We start from the raw sequence: 27,617 nt of genomic DNA on the forward strand, positions 1-27,617 counted from the left end.
AATATAAATTTATTGGCAGAACTGTTTAGCCGAGGGTGCAGCAAGCAAACAAACAGGCAGCTACTTCCTACAGAGATTATAGGGGACTCCATGTCTGGTGGTGGTTGTGGAATCCTTGTCCTCTTGAGCTGCAGGCTGAAAGATAGCCGCTACTACTATGCCGTAAGATCTACTGTCTTGTTACATCACATATGAACTTGTACAACTGATGAAGCCCAGGACAGCGAAACAAGGTCAATATTCCAGAAATCCTTGTCTTAGACTCTGTGAAAGGATTCTGTGGAACTGTAACAACCCTTCATGTGGATTGTTTGGACTTTATGAACAGACACAGGTGGAATAGACACTAGTACATGTATGGACCTTATGCATGAACTGATTGGAGAATGAACTGATCTACTGGGTCTTCTGCTTTTTCCGTTGAACTTTATGAGTTATTTCCGTTGAAATCTATAATATGATACAGTGAATAGTATACTTTATTTATTCAAGAGTACAGCCAGTTACGTCTCGTGTGTTTATTGAGGCTGAAAGATGGGGACAGAACAGCAACAACATTTGCAAAAGGGCCGTTGAACTGCAAACTTGGATTCACATAACTGCAATCTGAAGTGGGGAGGGGGGGAAATTATGCATTTGAAGAAGCAGTACATATTACAGCTGCTCCAACACCAACACCATGCCTCTGGGATTGCCTTAAGCATTTTAAAATGGGGGGAAATCAATCATGTTTAAATTACATTTCTGCACATAATTTGAGTCAAGCTGTAACAATGGAAAAGGAGTTTGAAGAAATGTACACACATTGCCAATAATAATAATACAAAATAATGTTTATATGTATGATTGGAGCAATGCAGAACAGTTTCTCCTATGGACTCAGATACAAAGAAGAAGAAGAAGAAGAAGAGTTTGGATTTGGATATCCCGCTTTTCACTACCCGAAGGAGTCTCAAAGCGGCTAACATTCTCCTTTCCCTTCCTCCCCCACAACAAACACTCTGTGAGGTGAGTGGGGCTGAGAGACTTCAGAGAAGTGTGACTAGTCCAAGGTCACCCAGCAGCTGCATGTGGAGGAGTGGAGACGCGAATCCGGTTCCCCAGATAACGAGTCTACCGCTCTTAACCACTACACCACACTGTGTTCTAAAAACGCCCCCGGTGCTTGCAATAAAAGCACAATGGAAGAGCTCATTTGGACTGAAAATTAAATGCATCATGCAGATTAATAGAAATAAGTTACATAACATGTAGCAATAATTATATTGCAGAAATAATAATAAAAAACCCTCCAAACAGTAAATAAGATGTCCTATGAGTCTACAAAGGATCCTTTCCTCGTACAGAAACATGCATTAAGATGAATGCAATTTCTAATTACCAGATTTGCATTTAGATAAATTGCTCATATATCACAGGGAGGGAAAAACATATTCAAGCCAGTTCCGTAATGATTAGTACTTAAAGAGCACCAAATAATATTGTAAAACATCCAAGGTTAAGGATGAGCAGAAGGCAAAACATCACATTTACAGCATATTACCAGAGGGAGTTGCTCCCCAGGAGTTCGTGCTCAAATAGCCTCTTGACCTTTTGAGAGGTTCTCAAAAGGAGGTTCCTTCTCATTCCTGCTGTGTTTGACTCTACGGATATTACGCACCCTGTATTCTTTGATGACAAGGTCAAATCCACTCCTGCAGAGACTCAGGTGATTACATTTAATAGAATAGTCCTTAGAATTTGTTCGGCTTGATTTTGATACAGAGGATTGACACAAACCACAAGACCATGTTGAACAATGACTGGAGAAACTAGAAATTTCACTGAATGCTTCAGTGAAGCACAGAGACAGGGAGCCTGACTGTATTGATCTTTCTCTCCCACCTTGTATCTTGTCTCTTATTGAGAGACGAATTTTTGTCACATTAGGAGATAACTGATGACCGAGACTACTGGCCTTTCCAGTTCCCCAAAGAACTCTTAGTTCTTGCCCCCATCATTGCTGCTGAGTCCCAGTCCTGGGTTCTTCATGTCCCAAGTTATTGTCAGCAATAAAAAAATATTGTTTTGATATCCTCAACTTCTATGCGATTTATTTTGCTTCCAAAGAACCCCATCATTTATTCAGTCCACAATTTTACGGTAACTTGCTTGCAATAACCCAATGATCAGAAAAGCCCCATTAATAGAAGTGTTTCAGTTCCAAGAACCACCTTTTATTCTGAAGAATATATTGGCTTTTAAAGCAACCTTTTTTTTGCAGAAGGGCCTCTTGACTTTTAAAGCCGGCAGTTCAGAATCGACACGAATCACAGTCTTACCTTTTCTTTCCTCTTGCCAAGTACTCTGCAGATGGCACAATTGTATTCATTACAATCACTCTCAGGTTTCATTCTCTGGTTCGTAGTCTCTCATTTGTTCAACATTCTTGCATTTATTTCTTTGCAGTGCTGCACCTGTGCTTTTAAACAGTATACATCTGTTCCACCCATAGCAACAAATAACGTAGGTGGGCAAGAGAGACATAAAAAGGCCCACAAAATGTGGTTTGAAGACCTTCATACACTTGCCCCCTCATTGTGGTTTGTGAACAGCTCCAAGGCTATTCAAAGTATCAAAGCTGCATATGGAACTGGTCTGTTGCCTTGGGAAGAGGGGCACATCTATGCCATTAGAAAAGCGCCAGAACCATACAGAATGTAGTTTGACCATTTTAGCTGCTAGCTAGCTAGTGAGATGGAATCCTTGAGATTCCAAGTGTCTTCTGTGTTAATGAACCGTGCATAGTAATAATGCATGTTGGCACGACCTCTTGACATTTGAATGATAACGTCTTGAGCCCTTTGGATTCTGAATGCTATTGTTAGGAGTATTTTGTGGTGATTGAAATGCCATTAGGGTGGCATCTGGTTGATGATTGTGGATCACGTTGAGAATCTTGCATGAGGAATGGCGATTAATAAATTTTATAAATCTGTAAGAACGACCTGTAGGTGAACTTGTCCAAGCCTTATGAAGAATGGTTGAGGGAGTTGGGCATTTTTGGCCTGGATTAGAGGAGATATGATAGCCATGTGGAGGGTGGAGCAAGGTTGTTCTTCTGCTGCTCCAGAGGGTAGGACTCGAACCAATGGCTTCCAAGTGACAAGAAAGGAGATTCTGACTAAACATCAGGAAGACCTTTCTGACATTAAAAGCGGTTTGGCACTGGACCAGACTCCTTCAAAAAGTGGTGGGTTCTCCATCATTGGAGGTTTTTAAGCAGAGGTTGGGTGGCCATCTGTCAGGTTGCTTCAGCTGTGTGGGATATAGCTATTCATGATAAATTGACATGTGCCATTAAAGCAAGATGGAGAATATGCAGGAGAAATGATTTTGAGGAGATATGGAGGGTTGTTTGTGGAATCTGTGCTGTTAAAACGGAAACGGGTCAAACCATCGCAAGAGGTGTTGAAGTTTTGGGAGGTTGGATGGTTACAATGGAATGGTCTTGGGGGTCGGGGTGCACATTTTTATTCTTACTTATTTATTATTATTACTTTGTTTTTAAAAAAAGAAAGAAAAGAAAAAAGAAAAAGAAAATTAGGAGAATTGTTTTCAAATATAAGTAAATGGAAGTATAGAAAAATAAACATTATTTTCTATCTTACAAAAAAATGATGCTTCAGCTGAGATTCCTGCATAGCAGGTGCTTGGACTAGATGACCCTGGGCAGCCCCTTCCAATTCTACAATACTATTATCATGTTTCCCCTCCTCCTGAATTTGTGATATGCAACAGATTGTTGAAATGCTGTATTTGTGGTCAATAGTACTGACCATTCTCATCACAGCTTTTTGGGGTTGTTTATAATATAACACACATTCCAGCATAAAGCTGGTAGTATGGTCACTATTATTCCATGGCATACATTTAATTAATGATGGAGTGAGTCATAGGCACTCCACAGGGCAGGTGTTCCTATTATGTGTGCTGGCGCATTCAATAAAGGGGCTGCATATTCCTTTCTGGTGCTTACATTGGTGTGTGGATGTTACAAGCTTTTTACAGTAAAAAAGCTTTTTAAACAGTATGCATGCCACACAGACCACATATGTGGGGGGATGCTGTTGGCAGCCTCATTATGCAGTCAAATGTTTAAAGTGGCCCTCAACTTTAGAGCATTCCAATCTCCATTTATTTTTAGATCGCCTTTTTCCAAAAACGCTCAGAACACCGCAAGCGCGATGCCCACATGCACTCTGCTGCTCAGTGTGCATGAAAAACAAATGTGCAGAAAGCTGATAATCTGAAATGGCTTCCCACACAATTCCAACGATTTCCCCCAATCCATTGCAATTCCCTCCTTTTTCTCCGGGTTGTGATTGCATGCTGGAAAAAAAGATGATTTTAAAAAGGCCACTGACAGAAATGGCTTGCTAGGTGGGAGCAACCCCCAGGTTAGTTTTGGTTCCCAATTGCTTACTGCCCCGCAGAGCACTTGTGTGAATGGGCATCCCACGTCACTTTCAGTTTAAAGGTCGGTAGGTTGGGCCTGTGTATGGAGATAAAATGGATGGAGTTCCCCCTTCCGACTGTCTACAAAAGTAGGTCTATTATTGCTCTCACAACAAATGAAGAAATGCACTTCCCTCTTAAGAAAACAGAAATGCTTCAGTTACGTGCTCAATGATCACAACAGATTTGATAATACAGAGCAAGCCTTCTGAGAATGTACACAATCTAGCAGTAGAATCAATTTATCAGCAAGATGTTATATTTTCGGGAAAAGGAAGAAGCCACATAACAAAAGCAGCTCGAGTTGGTTGAAAAGAAAGCCTTTAATTAACACAATGCATTGCAATTAAATGTAGAAATTAACTTCCAAACAGCTTAAAGTGCAAACTCTTAAGATGCCCTGAACATTCTGCTCCCTTTGAAACGAGGGGATTAGTCCTATTCAACTCCTTTAATTTATATCTATATGTTTATACTGGAGGTGAAGGTGCGGAGCATCGTTGCTGTCCATTGTGGCACAAATTGGAAAACGTTTCTTTACCCAAATATAATTCTTGGGATGCACTGAATACACTCCAGCCTGCTGATGTAAGCTATAACTTAGGAAAAGCGCTACGGATAGGATGGGTAACAGTGCAAGGAAGTATGCACATTTTTAGGATTTTATGCAATGCAAAGGAGCAATGATTATTTTGAAGGATAGCCTTTCAAGCGATGTCTCTTTGGAAACACCTTTCCACCTGAAAAGTAGCATGTAGTTCAGGCACCAAATATAACTTTAAAGGCTTAGTCATTTAAATCCAGTGCTGAACAGCTGCGAGGGCTGCTCCAAAGGTCCGGAGTGCAGGATGTGTTCCTTTATAAGCCATCAGGAGGGAACCCGCCTCTGCAACAAAACCTGCTCCTTGCAGCTGCTTCGCTATTTCTTCTATATCCCAGCGTCCTTCCTCTTGCTTGGCCAGCAAGTGGTTAACCAGGTGAGGATAAAGGACAGTGGAGATGCAGTCTGCAACCAAGTTCTCATCCAGGAGCAACGAAAGAAGTTCGGAGTCACAGTTGGAATCATCAGCCTATAAGGGAGGGCAAAAGAACACAACACAAAGATAATCTTATCAAAAAGGACCAGTACAATTCTCCAGAGCTTCACCATGCAAATATGCAGTTGGCATTCATGCGTATTTACCAGTCAGCCCACCCCAAAATACAATTTTCTGCCCTTGCACAAGGGTTGTGACCCTTAAGCTCTATCCCACAAACTGTTGTGTTTGCAAGAGTGGCTCATGAGGTTGTGACCCTCAAACTACTGCTGACTTCCAGATTAGTTGGTGGCAAAACTGGCTTCCAGCAGACTAAGCTAGTTTGACTGCCAGTAGAGCAAGCTTAAGTGATTTGTGAACAGCATGCCCTGTCCCTGCAATTTATCCAAAAACCTATTAGGTAAGGTGAATTGACACTAAAGCTGGTCTCATGCTGATATGTGCATATCTGTATATCTTATTTAAAGGTTAGCTGATTTAGCAGGGTGCTGTCATAGAATGCCACACTTGTTTTAAACAGAACAAAGCACACTTTCAACCTCCAGGTAAAAACGAATGAAGAAGCCATTAGAAGATGCACATAAAAAGGCAATCCGCACTCTAAAACCTCACTCGTCCACAAGTGCAACTCCAGCAGATTAAACACTAATTATCCAACTATGTTTAGTAAGAGCAAATGCCTCTTTGTCTGCCATATGTTTTAAAAAGATATATAAACATAAATTGTTGCTACTCAGTATGTGGCCACTTTCTGTATTCTGATGACTGCCACAGCAGGAAGAAATATTCAGGTGGCAGCAGCCGAAATGTCCTGTGGTCCCCCACAGTTGCCATAAATGCTTCAATGGTCTGTGATGAATCCACAGTGAAAATTATTGAGAATTACAGCTTCTCTTATCTCAATGGTTCAGTGTATAACACAGAGTAGTCTCTAGCCCAGCAGCCAGATACCTGGGCAACACTCGCTTCGCAGGGAGGGCAGCCCCTGAATGGGAGGGAGGCAGTGCCAGTCTCCCCCTTGAGTTACTGCAAAATGGCCTGAATCCCAGCCTCTAAACCACAGTCATCACCAAATCAGTTGGACCTCAAGGGCTGTCCTATGGAAGAGGGAACAAGCTTGTTTTCTCCTGCTCTGGAGGATAGGACTCTAACCAATGGCTTCAAGTTACAAGAAATGAGTTTCCGACTAAATATCAGGAAGAACTTTCTGACAGCAAGAGCTGTTGGACAGTGGGACAGTCTCTCTCTGGAGGTTGTGGGCTCTCCTTCCTGGGAGGTGGATGGTCATCTCTCATGGATGCTTCAGCTGAGATTCTTGCAGTTCAGGGGTTGGACCAGATGACCCTGAGGATCACTTCCAACTCTACAATTCTATGATTCTACAAGTAAGTAAGGTTGGGTACTTCATTATGAATACTTTGTACAAAAGAAACAGGCTAATTCTACTTTAAGTACAGCATAGTAGCTGCATAGTTGCGCAGGTGGCGCTGTGGTCTACAACACTGAGCACCCCGGGCTTGCTGATCAGAAGATTAGTGGTTTGAATCCCCAATATGGAGTGAGCTCCCGTTGCTCTTTCCCAGCTCCTGTCAACCTAGCAGTTCAAAAGCATACCAGTGCAAGTAGATAAATAGGTACCACTGTGGCCAGAAGGCAAATGGTGTTTCTGTGTGCTCTGGCACTCGTCACGGTCCTCCATGCACCAGAAGTGGTTTAGTCATGCTGGCCACATGACCTGGAAAGCTGTCTGTGGACAAACGATGGCTCCTTTGGCCTGAAGTGAGATGAGCACTGTACCCCATAGTGGCCTTTGACTGGACTTAGCCGTCCAGGGGTCATTTACCTTTTATTTAGCTTTTTAGTAGCTGTATAATGCCTACTGGTGCCATGGTGCCTGCAAAGTTCTTCATTGGCGCCCCCAGGCAGGGTCTCACACTCTGCGATATCATTTTTTTTAAAGTCACATCAAATCAAATCTCATTTTGTCCCCACTTATTTGTTTCATTCAGACTGAATGCCAAGGTTATTCCTTTGCTTCACTGACTTTCCGTCCGTTGACAATCTGAAAGTTATGTGCTAGTGGAGGGGACGGCATTTCCCAAGTTTGCAAACTGTGCCCACAAATGCACAATCCTAACCATGTCTACTCAGAAGGAAGCCCTGTTGAATGCAGTGATGCTTACTCCCGAGTAAGTGGAGTTAGGAGTACATTCTGATCCCTGCATACTGAATTTAAAAATGAATAAATACAGACACTCTGAGAGAAGAGGTGCCAATGTATTTGCTTATTTGAAGGAATGATCCCAACAAAACCCTGCTATCACATGGAATTATAGTTTCGTTTCAGGAAGGCAAAAAAAAGCAGATGAATGCCAATGAAGTGGAATCCTGGATTCATGTGCTGTCTCGCTGCTCCCCTTTCTCTCTCTGTGACTGCAGTCCTCTCCAGCTTTCTCTGCTTTTTGTCAGCAGGGGAGCCTAAAAAATTCTCAGCAGGCAAGAGGCGGGCTGCTCTTGTCTGGCAAATGTAATGTGTAGCCTGCCTCTTAGTTGATGCAGCTACCAAAAGAAAACAAGCAAATAGCCCTTTAAGGCAAGGGAAGGGAAGCAGATCTGGCTGGAGGGCTGCAGCTGGAAAAGAGGGAACTAAGGACCCTCGGAATCTTGCTTGGCACCTGTTGAATTGGGCACCTTTTTCTGTCATTACAGAGCAACAAAAAAAGGTGTCCAATTAGAAACAAACATTGGATTCTACCAGTGGCTGGGAATGACGAATTGGGAGCAGACATGTAGTGTGCTCATAATGCTTCCTTTACCATTTGGCCCTGCAGGTTTACCAGTCCCACGCCTGATGTCGTATGACACCAGCTGATCAGCAGGTGGGTGTGGCTTGAGTCAAACCATGCTGCAGGTGAACCAGGGAGAAATGTCCAATTAAGCCCAAGAGCTAGAGGTTCCCTATTGCTGCTTTAAGGGGAAACAGGAATGCAGAGGTAGGGGAGGCATGCTGAACAGAAATGCAAAATAAGGGCCAAATATGCAAAGGTATTTTGCCTAGCAGTTTGAAAGCACGTCAAAGTGCATGTAGATAAGTAAGTACAGCTCCAGCGGGAAGGTAAATGGTGTTTCCGTGCGCTGCTCTGGTTTTTTCTGGAAAAACTGTCTGCGGACAAACGCCGGCTCCCTCGGCCAGTAAAGCGAGATGAGCGCCGCAACCCCAGAGTCGTTCGCGACTGGACTTAACTGTCAGGGGTCCTTTACCTTTACCTTTTTATGCAAAGGTCTTAAAACATTAAGAGTCACATGGTATTTCCCCCACTTCTTTTCAACAGGCGTCTTGAGGGGCAATCTTTTAATATTTAACTTTTTAGATTACTAATAGGAGAGCCGCCACTCACCTTAAGTTTGATTTTATAGACTTACACAATGCAAATGGTAAGGGCTATAACAAGCTAAACAACAACAAAACCCCATTAAGTGCTGAAAGCACACGATTGTGCCGGGGATCTGCAGTTTCGGGTGGCCTTGACCCAAGAGCACTGCACATATGGGATGCCCACTGCAACACCACGCGAGGTATGTTTCTGCACAGCAGGCAGGAAATGTTTTGGGCTATAATTGATGCTCATTTATTTAGCCAGGTGAATGTGAAAAACTCACACAGAGCTAAATCTGTTTCCGAAGCAGCGAAAAGGCGAGGCTTAAGGACAAAGGCGTTATTGAAAAATTGAAAAACTTCCCAAAGAAAGAACTGGGATAAAGCTGTTTGCTCCGAAACCACTGCCCATGCAGGAGAAAAAGAATTAAGCTGGAGAACTATGTAATTGTTATTTAGCTTATTAACATAGGATCAGTATAAAAAATCCGCAGCTAAAGCTCATTTTCATTTTCCAAATGTTCTCCTTTAGTGTTTTATATTTATAAATTTGATTGGAAAACAAGCCAACTGTGTCAGACGTAACCTTCAATACTCTGGCAATGAATATAAAATACTATGAGAAGTGGCCCATTGCCAGCAATGTTTTTTTTTTTGTTAGCTTGAGATGAAAAAGGGTGTTTAAAAGTTTTGTTTTTCTTTCAGATCTTTTGTGTAGAAATAGCACTCTGCAGAAGCTACAAAAGATGGGTGGAAGTAAGAGATAATGCTTAATAAAGATACAGGGCATGATCCAGCCTCCATTCACATCATCCCTCACATGGGCTCTGTGCACGGGGGTCTTCTGTTGCCAACCCTTCTGTGAGCTGAAAGCTCACCCCCATCTCCACCCCCATCGTTCAGCTTGGACACTGAGGTCCAGCTCCGAGGGTCTTCTGGCAGTTCCCTCACTGCAAGAAGTGAAGCTACAGGGAACGAGGCAGAGGGCCTTCTCGGTGGTGGCGCCCGCCCTGTGGAACGCCCTCCCATCAGATGTCAAGGAAATGAACAACTAGCTAACTTTTAGAAGAGGTCTGAAGGCAGTTCTGTTTAGGGAAGTTTGTAATGTTTGATCGTATTTTTAATATTCTATTGGAAGCCACCCAGAGTGGCTGGGGAAACCCAGCCAGATGGGCGGGGAATGAATGAATGAATAAAATAATAATAATTATATCTCATGAGGTAAAGTTCAAGGTTCTCATTTTATTTGGGTCCAGGATACCTTATATCCTTATATGCCTGCCCAATCCATGAGATCACTGGGGGAGTCTCTGTTAGGGGTCCCCCCATAACGCAGGAGCATTGCTGGTAACTACCAGAAGCTGAGCATTTAGTATTGTGGGCCTGATTCTGTGAAACTCGCTCCCATTTGAGATTGGATAGGCCTCCTCCCTATTAAACTGCAGGTGCTTGACGAGGTTTCTATTACAGCAGGTATTTTGGTTAAGTTGTATCATGATGTCTATTGACTGAACTTAGCACTTCTATCTGTGGTTCTTGTTTGCTTTAAACATCATATTATTTTGATTGATGGATTGCTCTATTAATCGTACTGTAAACTGCCTAGTGATCATCTATGGTGAAAATGATCTCATTTCTTATGACTATTAGAAATCAATAAATATTATTATTAGTAGCAGCAGCAGCAGTATTGGGACAAAATGAGAAAAGTAATACTTGTCTTTAAAAGGTTAAATATGTAATTAGGAAGCCACACAGCATTACTCAAAGAAATATTATCAGTCTTAAAACTTTTCCCGCTCACACATCAAAGTTCAAAAAACGAAACAAAAATGCAAAACCAGTGTGCCTTTTCCTAGAGACAAACAATTCTTAAAAGCAAACATTAGATCCTACAACCACAAACCACTTAAACAGGCAACACTAGAGTTATTTCAATTATTCATTTGCAATATTCATTGTTGGAGAAGGCCTACTTATTTCTGATGAGGGGGGAAAGATGGAATTGGCAGTTTGCAGAAGTTTAGGCAACAACGCAAGGGTTTTGCAATTTCAGAGAAGCTTGGGAAAGGAGCTGGTCCTTTTATTGCAAGCAAAAGCTGTTGAATCCCTAGCATCAGCACTTTCCAGCATCATCCTTTTAAATGTAAACATCCATAAAGCTGTCAGCATCATGCAACGAATGGCTAAATAATACATTGGATCAGCAAGCGAGCACTGCATTTCCTCTCCCATAGCCGTGTTTGTAAGATGTGCTAGCTCTGTGTCGGGGAAATCAATAGGCTCTGATTTGCCTTTCCAGATGCTACTTACGATTCTCCTGTTTGGTGTAAACAGAGGTGGAGTTTGTGAAAGAAAACCACAATCCTTTGAAACACAAAAACGAACCCAGCTCAAACAAACACGTAAATTGGCACAAGGAACGCTCCTACTTTCTTGCTCCGTGGGAAGCAGGGAGGGTTCAGCTCACCTTTCCTAACAGCTGAGCTACCATCAATTCTCTTCCTTCACTGCAGTGTTTAGAAAGCCCAGCCTGAGTGAAACAGAAAGCAATGTTCACGGGCCCTTCCCCAGCTCCCACCTTCTGGATAGGAGAAAACAATATCTTCAGGAGCACATAAAAACAAAAGCCCATCATGGGCAGAAGACCTATGGCCAACATAAAATTACTTATAGGACCCAGCACCAAAAAAGCCCTGTTAGTTTGACACATGGCACAGACCGAGAAATGTGTGATAATTTACTTCCCAGATGTCTTCAGGAATGACTTGTGTCGACGTTAAGATGCAGCGATGGACAGCAATCTGTCCAAGAGACAAACCAAGACCCTTAGTTTTATCAGGCCTCAGTGTAAGCCTGCAGCCAACCTGCTACAACAAATTAAGAGTCTCCATAGGAAGAATGTCTGATCACTGCAGTAAAATGATTTAATGTAAGCTTACTTGGTTATAGCAGTAGAACCATTTGTGTGATGAAGAAAACAGGAGACACTAATGTTTTTTTTGGGGGGGGCAGGGGGAAGGACTGAAATAAAAGTCAGGGGCATAGTGTGTTTTAATGTCTGACATTTTATTATTATTATTATTTATTTTTAAATATATATTATTATTTATTTTTTAAAAGTATAAACATTAACACAGTGTTAATAAAGATCTGATTATTTAAATCTTCAAGGGGTAACAATGCAGCAAACGGAAACTTTTTTTTTTTTTTTTAAAAAAAGCGCTGTGATATTTTGCTATCATTTCAGACAGCAGTAGTATTAACATTTGCATTAGCTGAATACTTCTGCCACATCCATAGGAAACAACTACAGACAAAATCGCTATACAGTGGCCGCTTGGGTTGCGAACGTGATCTGTGCGGGAGGCACGTTCGCAACCCACAGCGTTCGCAACACGCAGCACTGCGTCTGCACACGCACAGGTCTCCATTTTGGCACTTCTGCGCATGCGCCGAAACCTGGAAGTAACCTGTTCCGGTCATAGCTGTCAACCTTCCCTTTTTTTGCAGGAAATTCCCCTGTCAGTACTATAGTCTATAGCAGGCATGTCCAACAGGTAGATCGTGATCTACTGGTAGATCACTGGACGTCTGTGGTAGATCACTGGCTCCCCCCAAAGAAGCTCAGCAGCTTTGGTTCCCCTAAAAAAAGCTCTACATCTTTGCCCTGAAGCCCCCCAAACAGGACTTTCCCTCCTGAAAAAAAGCTCAACCTTGACCCGAACCCCCCAAAACATGGATGGCTTTCCTTCCTAAAGAAGCTCAACAACCTCGACCTGAACCCCCCAAAAGGGGGGAGATCACTGCCAGTTTTTAATTCTGTGAGTAGATCGCAGTCTCTTGGAAGTTGGCCACCCCTGGTCTATAGTATAGTACTGATAGGGGAATTTCCCGCAAAAAAGGGAAGGTTGACAGCTATGGTTCTGGTACTTCCGGGTTCGGTGCGGTGTGCAACCCGAAATTGCACAACCTGAAGCGGCTGTAACCCAAGGTGTGACTGTACTGTATATACTTCAAGATATTCATGTTTATAGAGCGTTAATGGCTTTTGCATAAAACAACCAAGCAACTGAAGCATGAAGCAGCCACAAAGGTCTTTTGTTGTTTTGCTATATAACTGGTTGGGGCAGATAACATAAAATAATAATGATGATGATGATGGTGATGATGATAAAAGATTGCTAGTTTTAATCACCTTGAGCACATAAAGAGAGCAGCCTAACCCTATGGTTCTGCAGATTGCAGACACAAAAGCTTTCGAAAGCCATAATAACGGTAACAGACTCAAGGGGCCTGGTTTCCTGCATGAAGATAAAAGAGCTAATTTATTACCTGAAACGAGGAAGGATGCTTAATTCAGCTGTTCATACCTTAGCAATAGCCATTATCTGCTCCAGTGCCACAGAGTGAAGATCTTGATCTCTGCTTTCCAGAAGCAGCTTCAGGGATGGCAGCAGAAGGGACTGGTCGAGGAGCAGCAAACAGAGAACTTTTATGCACTGAAAAAAAGCAAAGGAAATCTTGCGTAGTCAGGCATCAGGAGGGACGGGAACAAAGGGACACAATTCGAACTCGAGTTCAAGACAACCTTGCGTCAAGCGTAAAATGAAAGTCAAACATTTTAAAACAAACTTGGGGGTAGGGGAGTGGAGAGAGAAAGGAGGAACAGCCTCCAGTGGAAATTAAGCCTGAGACGTTTAAAGAATAAATTGAGTAAAAGAGATTGCTTGTTGCATTGTAGATAAAAAGCGACCTGGGGATTCCTATTATGCGATCTGCACAGAGAAGAATCAAATCACTTACGCCGCCTGTGCACATCAAGAGAGAAGGCAGCCAGACATTAAAGAGTTTCACAGTTTTACAGAAGAACTTCTTATTGACTTGAGAGCACGTTGTATATGCTACAGTCCAGGGTTGGGGAACTTTTGGCCTTCCAGATGTTGCTGAACTACAGCTCGTTTGCCCTAACAAGCATGGCCAGTGGCTAAGGATGATGGGAGTTGTAGTTCAGAAACATCCGGAGAGCCAAAATTCCCCCAAACCGTCCGCAGCAAGTGGCTGGCCATTCTTTTGCCGCCACATCCTCCTCCTGTTGGGAAGTACCCAGCAGCCTAAGATGTGAGGAGATTGTGCTGTTTCTATGCCAGGCTGCGGCATCCTCGCTTCCTCCCCTGCCCTTTCCCTCCCACTGAACGCCTCCCCTCTTTCCGCTGGGAAAGGAAAGACCCTGTGGCTTTGAGCCTCAGCAGCTCCTCCTCTGGCCATCTTGCTCTGCTTTGTCCCCCAACAGGCCAAGGGATGGGCTGTAACATATGCCAAAGTTCAATTCTTCGTTATGCCATTTGTTGTCTCACTAAGATTATCTGCAACCGCATTCACTGTACATGAATTATAGACACTTACAAGGGCAAGGGTGCTGAGTCACTGGTGGCTTCAGGCTTCAGGCCTAGATTCAAACCATGGCTTCCCAGGACTGCACAAACATGTGTGCTTCTGGAAAGCATCTCACAACCACTTTGCTCCTGGCTCTTTTCAGTCCTGTGCTGCTGGATCTCATGGTTAATCTCTCTCTCCTTGTTAAGTACAAGTCCAGGTCTTGACAACACACTAACTTAAACCTTGGCTTAGCATAACATGGTGTGTGGGGGAATAGGGAAAAAATAATAGGAAGAAGCAAAGTGGTTGTGACTCCTTCATATGGATCCCATAGATTTGTGTGGTCCTGGTAAGCCATAGTTAGTATTACTGCTTTGTATGAAAAAGGCTGTTGTTTATTGTTTGCAGAAAACTTTGTTTTTATTTCAGCAAGTTTACCTACTTACACATACTTGCTTTTAAAGTTCTGCTGCTTTTATCTGTGCTTTTACTGATAAGTATCCGATCTATATCTATCTATCTATCTATCTATCTATCTATCTATCTATCTGTCTATCTATAGACACGTTTTATGATGAAGTGGTTTCTACACTTTTCTGGATAAAATAATAAAAAAGAAGTATTCATAATGCCCACTGTGTGCTTGGCTGGCTCCCGAAATGGGCAGTGGCTCAATCATGCAAATTTAGGATAATCACATTTCTTGGGTTAGTCTGTATCACAGTTCAACAGCAGCCCAAACAATCTCAGCAGCTCAACCATGAGTAAGCAGGAGGGGACTTTGCTCTGGGAAGGATGCTCCCATGTTTGGCTCCCTGTCCGTTAGCAACTGCTAAATGGGACAGAGTATTATGCCTGCACTAGTCTGTAAGTCACCACTGTTTTAGATGCATCGGCGAAACTGTTTTGAGTGTATTTCTCATAGCTCCTTGCTAGTGTGCTTTAGTTACATATTCTCTCTCTCTCTCTCTCTCTCTCTCCCCCCCCCCAGGCTCTACGAACAAGAATGTTCTTCGGGGTTCTTTTGAAAGAAATTTTATTCAAGTCTCTTATGGTGATGCTTCTTCACTTAAGGTTTTGATGGGTTTGCAGACATAAAACGTTACTGACGCAATAAAACTGCTGCTTCACCCAGGCTTTGCATTCTAACAGCCATCAGCATTTATTTTTGCAAACATTGTGCCCATGGCAATAAATTGCACTTCCAAGACACGCAGAAACTGCACTTCCGAGACATGCATTGTGTGGAAATACACATAATGCTCAGTGTTAGAGAAATACAATATTCACTGTTTTGTCCTGTGCTCTGCAATGCTTTCGTTGTTGCTTTTCACCAGAAATAAAGTGGAAAAGAGGCAAGTTTGAAAAGACTAGAAAATTAAATTAAAATACTTTAAATTTGACTCGTGTTTTCAGTCACCCTATTCACTTATTGTTCCAGTACAGTGCTGTCCCGAGAGTACAGCTGGGGACTGAAAGATTTAGACCATGCATTTGATAAAGAAGTAACAAAACACTCATGGGACATGAACAGCCAGATCCCAGAACATTGCACCTCTGTTTTGCCTTCGCCACCTATGTTTGGCATAGGCTTGCTTAACTTGAAAATGGGTTGCTAAATACCTTCAGCATCACGGTAGGAAGTGCCATGAACAGCCCTTCCTTCTAACTGTAAACTCAAAATCCTTGTGCTGGGGAAAATAAGAGTCAAAACAGGGCCACCGAGGAACAAGGGGGAGGTATTAGCAAGCAGAAGCGGTACAAAAAGCAAATCTTAGAAAACCCAAATGACAAAAAAAAAAACTCATCAAAGGAGTGACTCCACTCTCTCAAAAAGCCCACTGAGGCTTGAGTAGGCTCAGTAGCCACCAGGAACTATGTGATACTGATTGTCAGTTGGGGTGGGGGAAACAATGGGAAGAAAATTCAGCTTATACTTTCCCAAAAGGATGTATGGCTGGCTGGCATGCACCCTCAAGGAGCACCATCTGTTAGTGAGTGGGTTGTGTAATAAGGCTTGCACGAGGAGCAAAGCCCAGTGAAAACAAAAGGGTATTAGAAAGCAAAAAATGCCTGATGAACAGAGGAAATAGTGCTTTGCCTGCACGGAAGGAGTTTGCAATTAAGGCAAACGTATTTCAGTACTTGCTTACAAATATATTCCTATGTCGAAGAAGGAAAAGAGCCCTGCTGGATCTGGTGCGCTCCCCACATTGGCCAAACAGATGCCTCTGTGACATTCGCAAGCAGAACGTTGACAGCAAATACAGCCACCAATGATTTACTACGCATGCAAACAGGCTCATCTCTTGCTAGGACTCTTTAAGAAAACAAACTCACCTCTGCGGAGAGCACGTGCTTTGTCTCATATAAAGAGCGGCAGATTTTCAAAATTTCATTCCCTGCATTCTCCTTCTGGTCCTGCGGGCACGTTGTAAGCATCATGGTTCCCAGTTTTACCCAAGGGTTATTACTAGGGCATGCTCTAAAATGCAGGGGGAAAAGACGTTTCTTGAAAGCAAACTGATCAAGCAAACATGTACTGTACATACCACAGCCATCTGCTTAGCAATATAAACCGAAGAGCACAATTTGACAACATATAACTGAGATATAGAAGAAAAAGAATCAAGATCTTTGCAAAGTGGAAAGAATCCTTGCTTTGCAGTCATCAGTAATACAGAGGTGGGGCCAGTTGCCATGAGGGGAAGTCTCTCCTTCCAATCTAGGAAGGTAGACACCCAAATGGAAGAGAAATATATCTGTTTGACCCCATAGGGTACCACCATATTTCTTTCTCTCTCTCTCTCTCTCTCTCTCTCTCTCTCTCTCTCTCTCTCTCTCTCTCTCTCTCTTTCTCACACACACACACACACACACACACACACAAACCTGCTTTACATGCAGAATGTCCCAGGTTCGACCCCTGGCATCTCCAGCAAGGGCTGGAAATGATCTCTCTCTGAAACCCTGGAGAGCTGCTGTCAGGCAGTGTAGCTTAATCACAGAATCGGAGAGTTGGATGGTACCCTGAGGATCATCTAGTCCAACCCCTTGCAATGCAGGAATATGCAGCTGTCCCTTACGGGGATCGAACCTGCAACCTTGGTGTTATCAGCACCATGCTCTCACCAACTGAGCTATGCACTTGTTCAGCAGAATGCAGCTTCCGGTGTTCCTCTTAAGGCTTAATCAAAAGCTCTGCGAGATCAGAATGAATAGCAATTACTGCTTTATTTTTCCAGCTAAAAGCAAAGTTTATAAACCGAGAACAAAGACTATGAATGAATGCGCGCACGCACAGGAAGAGGAAGATCTTTATATGCCACATAAAAAGCGGTGGCATTCATAGAGGCAGATCGCTGCATTGTGAAGACTGAATCACACACATCTGCTTTCCTTACAATGGTAAGATGTGCTGGCTTTATGTCTGCCGAGCCGCATACAGGTGAAATGGGCCCATGTGGGATCACAATTTGAAAAGTGAACAACATAGAATTTTGCCTGGAATGGAAGGAACGACTAAGGAGGTACAGAGTTCTCCATCTCCAGCATCGAATCCATCGGCATCAATAAGCAATTTTTCCACAGGCAAATTACTGGTGAGTGTACTCAACATAAAATGATTACTGAAAAGGAACACTTAAGTCCTTACAGAGATAAAACAACAGCTTTCCAGATCAGTTAGCTCTGAGTAAGGCACTTAGCACAGTGGTGTTGTACTATCTAAGATGCCAACTGCTGCAGGAATTAGTTTATTGGGCCATTTTAGTACTGTAATACATTGTATATATATCTATATTTTAAAGAGGACTAATATTTAACTCATGGAAATGTGTGTGTGCCTGAATAGCTCAGTTGGTTACAGCGGGGGTGCTGATAATGCCAAGGTTGCAGGTTTGATCCCCATATGGGACAACTGCATATTCCTGCATTGCTGGGGGCTGGAATAGAATCAGTGGTGGCAAACCTATGGCACGCGTGACAAAGTGGGCACGCAGAGACCTCTCTCTAGGCACTCGTGATCGCCCCATCAGTGCCGTTTCTGGATGACCCACAGGACCCCTTCCAATTCTGCGACTCCGTATGACTCGTGGCCTGCCGACCCGGAGACCAGCATTCTCCTACTCACGAGTAAAGCCCGGCAGCTGCGTGTCCAAGAAGGAGGGCCTGTCGGCTACCCTCCCACCCCTGCAAGAGGGCGGGAGGCTCGTTCTCACCGCGGCCCAGCCTACAAGGCGAGCAACGTCCATAACTCCTCCTCCTCCTGCCCAGCTCATGCTTCTGACCTTCCCCTCTGAGGTGAGTTTCGTAAGAAGGGAACCCAGGACTCTGTTGGGTTGGGCGGCGGGGAAAGTTGGGGGACAAAGCTGCAGCACGTTCTTTCTGCAGGGGCCTACAGCTGCCACCACCGCCACTGAGTATATCTGCTGTGCCGGGACGGGCCTAGTCAGGGATCTGCTCCAGTTTGCGCCTTCCCAGTCGCAGGTCACCCTTGTCCAACCTCAGAGGGTTGGCGGTGGGGCCTGCAAGCCGGAACCTGGGGTGGGATAAACCGAAAGTGAAGGGCTGAACACCTGGGAAGACCTGTGTTCAGGTCATGAAGCTTGCCTGGGTGACCTTGGGGTCAGCCACTGCCTCTCAGTCTCACCTACCTCGCAGGGTTGTTGTGGGGATGAAAGAAGGGAACTATTGTTATAACAAACAACTGCTCCTTTTCCCTTATGGGGTACCCAAGAGCACGTATCATTATTATCCTGTATTTAACTGACTTGTTGGCACTTTGCGATACATTAGTGGGTTTTGGGTTGCAGTTTGGGCACTTGGTCTCTAAAAGGTTCACCACCACTGGACTGGATGATCCTCAGGGTCCCTTTCCAAATCTACAATTCTAAGATTCTGTTAGCAAATACTTACACATTTGCACTTTTCATAGGTGGCCAGGCTTGCAAGAGCATGACTAAGTGCTGGAATTCTCCATGATCCTTACTAGATCCCAAAAGTTTGAGGAAAAGGCTGTACCTCTTTTCTTCATTTTCAATATCAGTTATTTCCACCTAAGGAATTGAGAGAATGGAGCATGTTAAGTGTAGGGTTTGTTGGGGTTCAGATTAATGAGCCGACTATGGTGTAATTTTTCATCCATAAATATGATAATATTCCTATATGGCACTGAAGTCACATTTGAAACAATACAGAAGCAGTCAACGGGATTTTCCTAGGAAACCTTTTATTCAGTCTCATCTGCAATTATGTATGCTGAACACACAGAAACACAGAGATAATATGAAATTACTAGGAGTTATGGTCTCCAAACAACATTAAACCCGTGCAAGCAGATTAATGGAATAGTACAAATGATTCCCCCACCTCCTTGAATTCCCTAGACAAACAAAATTTATTATACTTTACCAATGGAGATTACTGTATATGAAATGGAACATTTGTACTGTAACATTACATCTTAAAAGATCTTATGCTTTGATACTGAAGTACCTATAGTCCATCTATCAGAACCAGAAGAATCTTTACTTGCATCAGCCACTAGCCATAGCAATAAAATAAAATAACATGTACTGAAGAGAGAGGTGAAAACTTAACTATAGAAAATACATTTTGGGGGTTTAGGTCAATAATCAATTGGACAACAAAACGTTGGCGAAAAAATTGACAATCAAGCCATTTTCCCACAAGCTGTTTCTCCAAAATGTGTAGTTAAAAAGAGGAACTTTTAAGTGATTAAGATGAAATTAACAGGCATGCTAAACCTTCTAGTGGAGATAAAATCTGCCAAATTTTAGCCAAATAGATCCAGGAGATAAGATAAGATAATACTTTATTCGGCTATAAGCCCACAAGATCCAGGAGATCTTGTCATGGATAGCTCTAGAATGCAACATTTTCAAAAACTATTTCCTGCGGGAGGGTGGGACAGAATTAAATGGCATTTGTAGACAAGCTTGCTCCTTCTGAGGGCATGAACTAGTTTCATGAGGGTGGCTGCACTGTTTTCTCCACAAGGACAGCTGTCATTGTTTTGAGTGGATAGAAAAGGAGCAATTTATCCTTTCCCAGTGTTTGTGGAGAATTAGTCTGAAAACTGTGTCCCCAGGTAAGAAACCTGCCAAACTGCAGACAAATGACTCTGTCTGTGCTAAGCACTGTTAAAAGTTGATTATTTGGGTGTGTTTGGAAATATCTAAATGGGATTCAATGTCTGGGTAAAATCATGAGAATTTAAGGGCAGTATATACATATTTTAAATGAAATAAAAATCAATTAAGTCACGTAATCAATAGATTCCTACCCATTATTAAAATTCTAATGGGATGAGCTAGCAGAATCTCTTGGAAAGGGCCGGGGCATCAAAGTAAGTGGAGGGGATAATATCATTACAATGTAAATTAAATTTAAATCATAACCCAAGAGGACAAACAAATATCAAAACTAGTGAAATACAAGAAACAAGTTTGGTAATTAATTCAAATCAAGAGAAGACAGTGGGTTTTTAAAACAAATAAATAAACCATAAATCTAAATCATTCCTGTGCCAAGGCAAAACGCAACTGAAATGGTTCAACATGTCAGGTATTTTATGACTACTGCATACCAATGAATATATACAAAATACAAGCATAGTGATTATATTCTGCACCAGGCACAACGGAATAAATGCAATACAAAAATTAACATTGCAAAATATTAAATAAACAAGTGAGCTGGCAATTAACCTTCATTTGCATGCTTTCCTTCATATGAAAATACAGTGTATATTCAGCACTACAGATTTCTGAACCCAACACCGGTGGTTCAAGGTTAAAAATAAGTCAGTTTCCTTAAAATGCAGGCTTACTAGGTAATTCATATGATGTGACTAACTTCCCTGGTGATCTGAAGCTATCCTCCATGTAAGCAACTCAGTAGAAAGGAGATGATTCAGTAAAGGTTCAAGATTCCTACCCACCAAATGTAGCCTTGTTCACTAGCTCACAACAATCCATATATAAGTGGCGAAACTTTCTAAAAGGAATATTTTAATTAGAAGCCCTGGCATTCTCAGGAACAGACTGAAATGGGAGCTAAGAAATAATACTGATGTAGTCTAGGAATGGTAGGAACTGAGCATTTTCCTTTCATAGAATTACTGGATGTTTAGAGAAACTATGTTCCTTGGGTCGAATGCTCGCAAAACTACCTGCCATTACTCACCCACAAAGTCTCAAAGCAGAAGATTTACTAATGCCCTAGCAAAATCCACGTTAATACATGTGGCACTGTGTACAAGTATCTCACAAATATTCTGAGGCCCTTGACTGCAAACGTGAATGTGAATTAATATATCATTAAATGCAGAATTGCAAAGAAGGCGCCTGAGAGTAGTCCTTTATTGCGACAATACATTCTCAGTCGCGGTGAAAAGCTGCTAAAAAGCAACGCCACATTCAGATTTATTTGCAGCGGAAGGGCTTTCAAAATAAATAAAATTTGAAATGGGATATGCGCTTTACCTTAAGATGCTGTGCTGCAGTGACATGAAATAGGGACGTGAACTTGAATGCAATCTCCCACTGATTCAATTACACCTCAGTCTCCACTCGTGGCTTTATTGAGCCATGTAGGCAATTATGATGTGCATGGCAACATGAAGCTGTGTTGGAGGTTCCTTCCTCCAGGAGGTTAACTTCAAATGGAAGATGCTGATTGATAAATTATTATTCCAACTTCACTGAGAGGAAATGCGGTGTAGGTAAATTATTGGCTCGGCTCAGGTTCCTCTTTAGTATTATAGATAAGTGCTAGATTTATGGAGAGGAATTAATTATTCTGAGTACCTCAGCTAGACCACGATCACTGCCTACTCAGAGACTTCGGCTTCTGCAGCGCACACAAAGTGACAATTTTTGTTCAGTGCCCGTGGAATTACTTATACAACATTTGGTATCTATCAGTTTCAGAGCTTGCAATACATACTAATGCGATTTTTGGATAGCAGAATTTTTTAGCTGGATGTTCTGATACTATCATGGCGCTGTGTAAGTTATTCAGTTGTGGTGTCCGTCCTATCAAGTCTGCAGATGCACCCCTTCATTCTAAAAAGCATCCACTACTGGAAATTCAATCTGGAAATTAGCATGGTAAGTATTTTGATTATTTTTTTTAAGCTGGCTATTTAGTTTAGGAAACTGGTGGAGCTCCTGGGTTCATTCCAATTTCCCTAAGGCAGTCAATATTTTTATTTTTTTTATTTTTTGCAGAAACCTATAATCTGCAAACCTGAGGACAGAAGAGTTGAGGTCAAAGAATAAGAAAGTGTTCCAAAGTCACTAGGAAGTTGAACTGCCGGCTGAATTAGATGCTATATTGTTATTTCACGGTTCATCTTTGCAGCACATCTGAAAAAAACAGCAATATATATTCTCCAACACTTTACAGATGAAAATAGAGAAGTTATTCTTGTTAAGTGAAAAATCATAGCCACCTTTTCCTCTTGCTACTACAACTTCTTAAGGGTTCTATTAGAATGTGTGTTTGTTGGCAAGTTTACCATAACAAGTCTGTCTGTAGGTCCCACACATTCATAGGCATAAAAGTAAAGGTGTAATAAAATACTCTGCAGAATGCTTTACAGTCATACCTCATGTTATGGCCACTGCGGGTTATGTCTTTTCAGGTGGCAAGGTTTCTAAACTCTGTCATATCTCAAAAAAGGCGCTGTGGCCAACTACACGACCACTAATACTTTTGTTTTCTGCTCCCTGGTTGCAATTTTAAAACTTGTATTTGTGCTGTGGTTTGTTTCCCTATGACTCCAGGGTCTATGGTTTGCTGTAACTTTATGTCATATATTCCATATTTTATGTTTTTATGGGCTTATAGCCGCAATAAATTTGAATTTGAATTTTCAGGTTGCATTCTGTGCCAAACCCGGAAGTACCAGAACGGGTTACTTCCGGGTTTTGGCACTTTGTGCATAAGCGCCAAATTACGTCACACGCGTGCGCAGACGTGGCACTGCATGATACGAACGCTACGGGTTGCGGACGTGCCTCCATCACGGATTACGTCCGCAACCCGAGCATCCACTGTATCTCAGAATGGATCTGGTCCTACTTACTACAGAATGGCTACCAAGCCAGCCAATTCCAAGATTTAACCTCCAGATCAGGGCGAGGAACATGTGGCCCTCCAGATGTTGCCGAATACCATCTCCTATCAGTCCTGGCCAGCCTGGTCAATGATCAGAGGCGGTAGGTGCTGCAGACATTCAAGCGAGGAGCTGAAGCAGAACACGTGTGCACTATGTGTGTTCCCACCTTTCCCCCATTTGTATTCACTGCTATTGGTTTCCCCCCTTTCCATTGCTACCTTTCTCAGAATTGTAGAGTTGGAAGGGACCACGAGGGTCATCTAGTCCAAGCGCCTGCTATGTGGGGCTCGAACCCATGACCCTGAGATGACGAGTCTCATGCTCTACCGACTGAGCTATCCCAGCCTAGGCGGCATCACTTCTACTTAGTTCAATGCCTTCTTCGTGGATCAGTTTGTGTTTATGGATAACCCCAACTAGTCCAGTGCCACAGTGCACCATCACAGATCAATTAGATTTGGTTGCAAAACGACATTACTGGGGGTAAGTAAATCAGAGTGAAAACAATGCTTGCTGATTAGTTATGTTGCCTGGTTTTGAAAGCGTTCTCTTAAAACCTCCAGAGGAGTGGGAGGGGGTGGTTTTGCTGCTGCTGCTGCAAATGCTTGTGAGAAATGCCCCATTTTCGGATGACTCACAACCTCCTGACCTTCCTAGAATGCAAACTTTGAGCCCGAGAGTGTGCTTTAAATCATCAAGAAGTTGGCAAAGAGCAGCAGAGAAGTACCCATTGCACCCAGATATACTAAAGTAACGAAACAGCTTGGCTACATAGGTTTGTTCTGGAAAGAAAAGAGTGGAACAGGCTATTTTTCCCCCCTTTTAAGGAAAATGTCACCATTCTGAGGCACATTTTTAATGCTCCGTTTAACTAGAAAATTATAGAACCTGAAGACCTTAGATAAAATGCATCATGGGGATTACAAAGCAATGCAACTCACCCTTGGACTCCCTACTTACCCCTGTCCCCAAACACCATTTCCCCAGTGGGATGCCATTGGAATGGGCATTAAGGTCTCTCAAGCCTTTGAAAAATAGGGACATCTGGATTTTTAAAATTTTGTTAACTAATCATTAGAGAACTGGAAATAGCTGTGCTCCCAACTGTGAGATAGGTGGCTTCCTTCATAAAGCACATTTTTAATTCTGCACAAGCTGGCCTGCTTCCCAGCAGTGCACTGATTTGTGGGACCACTAACTTATAGCACCTAAAGCATAATTAAATATTAAGTCCCACTTTGATGTATGCAAAGTCTGGCTAAGAGGATTACTTAGACACACCGAGGGTGGCTTTCACACACTTTCTGGTAATTGAACATTGCAATATCATTAAAATTATCTTTACACAATAAGAATCCACATCCATCACTGGCATTATGTAGAATCCCTTTAGGTGTTGGGCAGGAAACTGGGGGGGGGGGGGAGGAGGAGGGAGTGTACTGTTAAAAAAGAATGCCAAAAGGAGGCAAAGAGAAGGATGGAATAATTATTTAGAAAAGTGTAACAGACAATGGGAATGTGTAATTATGTCACAGGCATTTCGCAAACCCAAAATACAAAGTGCTGATTATTACAACATACAAAGTTTTGTGTTCACCCTCAAACTCCAAAGAGAGGTGAAATGTTTTAATTTACATGGCAAAGGCTTCAGTATATGGATAAGTATTTCCCCCGACTCTGATATTTTATTTTATTTTATTTACCGTATATACGCGAGTATAAGCCGACGCAGATATAAGCCGAGGCACCTAATTTGACCACAAAAAACTGGGAAAACTTATTGACTTGCGCATAAGCCGAGGGTGGGAAATGCAGCAACTACTGGTAAATTTCAAAAATAAAAATAAATAAAATTACATTAATTGAGACATCAGTAGATTAAATGTTTTTGAATATTTATTTCAAAGAAAAACAGGGGCAAGGAGTTCCATAGGCTTGACTCTGCACCACAGGAATAAGCGCTTTCTTTTATTTGCCCCCTCCCCTCTTCCAACAGTTAGGCTTTCCTTTTTATTTCTTTGGTGTATTTTATGTCCAATATTTCCATCCCCCTACAACCTCTATCAATAAATGGGACTGATTCCTGAGTGTGAGGGGGTTTATTTTCAGGCCCTTTTCTTCCCTCCCCAAAGAACCCTCCCTTCCCAAACAGCCAAGCTGTGAATGGATCCAAAGGAAGATAAGAGTTGCAGAGCTCCTGTAACCTTGCCTCCTCCTGGGCTTTGCAGAGAGGAGGGGGGCAAGAGCCTCTGTTCCTTGACTTGGGGGTCCTCCCTGCACCCTCCCCTTCATCCCAGGGACCCCCCTCTTCTCCCCAATGGACCCTTTGCAAGATGAGCAGAGACTCACTGGATTCAGGAGGCGCCAGGGATGAAGCACATGCAGAAGAGAGAGACAAAGGCCCCCTCCTCCTTTTGTAGGTGGGCTTGGTATTTCCTGACCTCTCTAGGAATCCCACTCAATCCTTTTTAACCCTTGGCAAGCCAGTGCCCCCTGCTTCTCTGATCCTGTCCTGTGCCTTTTGCAGGAAAGAGCTTCTCTCCACTTCTCTCCCCCCCCCCAACTGACAGAGGGGGAAGCATTGTGCAGTGCTTCTCCGATCCTCCATTCTGTGCCTTTCTGCTGGTGAGTGGAGGCAGAGGCGTCTTTACCCTTCCAGCTTGTGTCTGGAGGCGCTAGGACCTCGCAGACAGCTGCAAACGCACGGGATGGGATCGAGAGATCGGAGAAGAGCGTCTCAGATCTCCATCCTGCGCATTTCCTGGTGGGGTGGGGGGGGGAGGGAAGCGGAGAGAAACTCTTTCTCTCCGCTTTTCCTACCCAACCACCTCGCAGACAGCTGCAAACGCACAGGACAGGATCGGAGAAGACGCGTCTCAGATCTCCATCCTGCGCATTTCCTGGTGGGGTGGGGGGGAGGGAAGCGGAGAGAAACTCTTTCTCTCCGCTTTTCCTTCCCAACCACCTCGCAGACAGCTGCAAACGCACAGGACGGGATCGGAGAAGATGCCCCCGTCCTGCACATTTCCCGGTGGGGTGGGGGGAGGAAGAGGAAAGCGGAGAGAAGCTCTTTCTCTCTGCTTTTCCTTCCCCACCGCCCACCTCACTTGCGCATAAGCCGAGGGCGACTTTTTCAGCCCAAAAAATGGGCTGAAAAAGTCGGCTTATGCGCAAGTATATACGGTATATATATACCACCCTATACACAGAGGTCTCAGGGCGGTTCACAGAATAAAATCAAAATATAAAACCACAAAATACATAATCAAAATAAAAACAACCCAATAGCCCCCCTCCCAATGTACCGTATTTTTCTGTGTATAAGACACCCCATGTATATTTTGAGGGTTCCAAATTAAGGGGGAAAAAACCAGCACTACCCATGTATAAGATGAGCCCCAATTTTAAAGCTAATTTTTTGGTAAAAGAACAACCTAGTCTTATAAACGGAAAAGTACAGTATATAGTTCTGATATCACCAGTAATAAGTTTGCCTTTCTACTGGTCATCTTTGGGGTTAAACAGATATGACATTCCAGTATTTCTGAAAGAAATGTCCTCTATAATGTATATCTTCAAAACCTCGTAATAATTCATTATTACCACAAGACAAAGCTATCTGCAGAATATCTAACTGTTGGATCTCTCAGTAGAGCAATCCTTGTGTCTATTGTCTATGCTGACAATCAGCATAGAACAATGATTATCTGGGGAGTTAAGCCATCAAATGTAAAATGAGGACATGCAAATCTCTTGGCCCATGAGGCAGACTGAGAAAACCTGCAACAGATTTTGTTAGTTTATTATTACTGCCTTTTTACTGACAGGGAGAGGGGTTTGTGAGATTTTTCTGTCTCGGGTATCAGAATAAGTTGGCTGGTGTTGACTTGAAGATTATTTGCTCCTCTGCCTCAGGTAGCAAAATGCTTTGGACTGCTCCTGAAATGACCACTCCCATAATCTTCGTAGTAGGATCAAAACAGACCCTGAAGGCAGGAGCGATACATACTTGAATATAAAGTACAAAGAAAAAGAAGCCATGAGCTACAGAACCCTATTAGATTTGAATGCTTCCAGCCCATACACCCCCAACTCCCACCAGTAATAATATGGGAGCTGCAAATGGTTTTGAATATTACATAAAGCACGGGAAGGGGATGTTCTAGTTTGGTTATTCTGA

General features: G+C 42.8%; 1 protein-coding gene across 3 annotated transcripts in view; it reads right to left on the minus strand.

Annotated features, from left to right (window-relative positions):
* Nucleotides 1–4,798: 4,798 nt before the first annotated feature.
* The window catches only part of NBAS (NBAS subunit of NRZ tethering complex), a 181,098-nt gene continuing 158,279 nt past the window's right edge, over nucleotides 4,799–27,617 (minus strand). For 2 of the 3 annotated variants that reach the window (XM_033143129.1, XM_033143127.1), the window contains 4 exons: nucleotides 19,207–19,346; nucleotides 16,630–16,774; nucleotides 13,284–13,412; nucleotides 4,799–5,567 (listed from right to left, as the gene is read on the minus strand). In XM_033143129.1, the coding sequence (XP_032999020.1) occupies nucleotides 5,292–5,567; nucleotides 13,284–13,412; nucleotides 16,630–16,774; nucleotides 19,207–19,346 (690 nt within the window). In that variant the 3' untranslated portion in view covers nucleotides 4,799–5,291. Of the gene's footprint in view, nucleotides 5,568–13,067; nucleotides 13,215–13,283; nucleotides 13,413–16,629; nucleotides 16,775–19,206; nucleotides 19,347–27,617 lie in introns of those variants that run through there. The other variant, XM_033143128.1, reaches the window with a different exon arrangement.

Source organism: Lacerta agilis, chromosome 3, assembly GCF_009819535.1.
Source record: "Lacerta agilis isolate rLacAgi1 chromosome 3, rLacAgi1.pri, whole genome shotgun sequence".
Taxonomy (NCBI): domain Eukaryota; kingdom Metazoa; phylum Chordata; class Lepidosauria; order Squamata; family Lacertidae; genus Lacerta; species Lacerta agilis.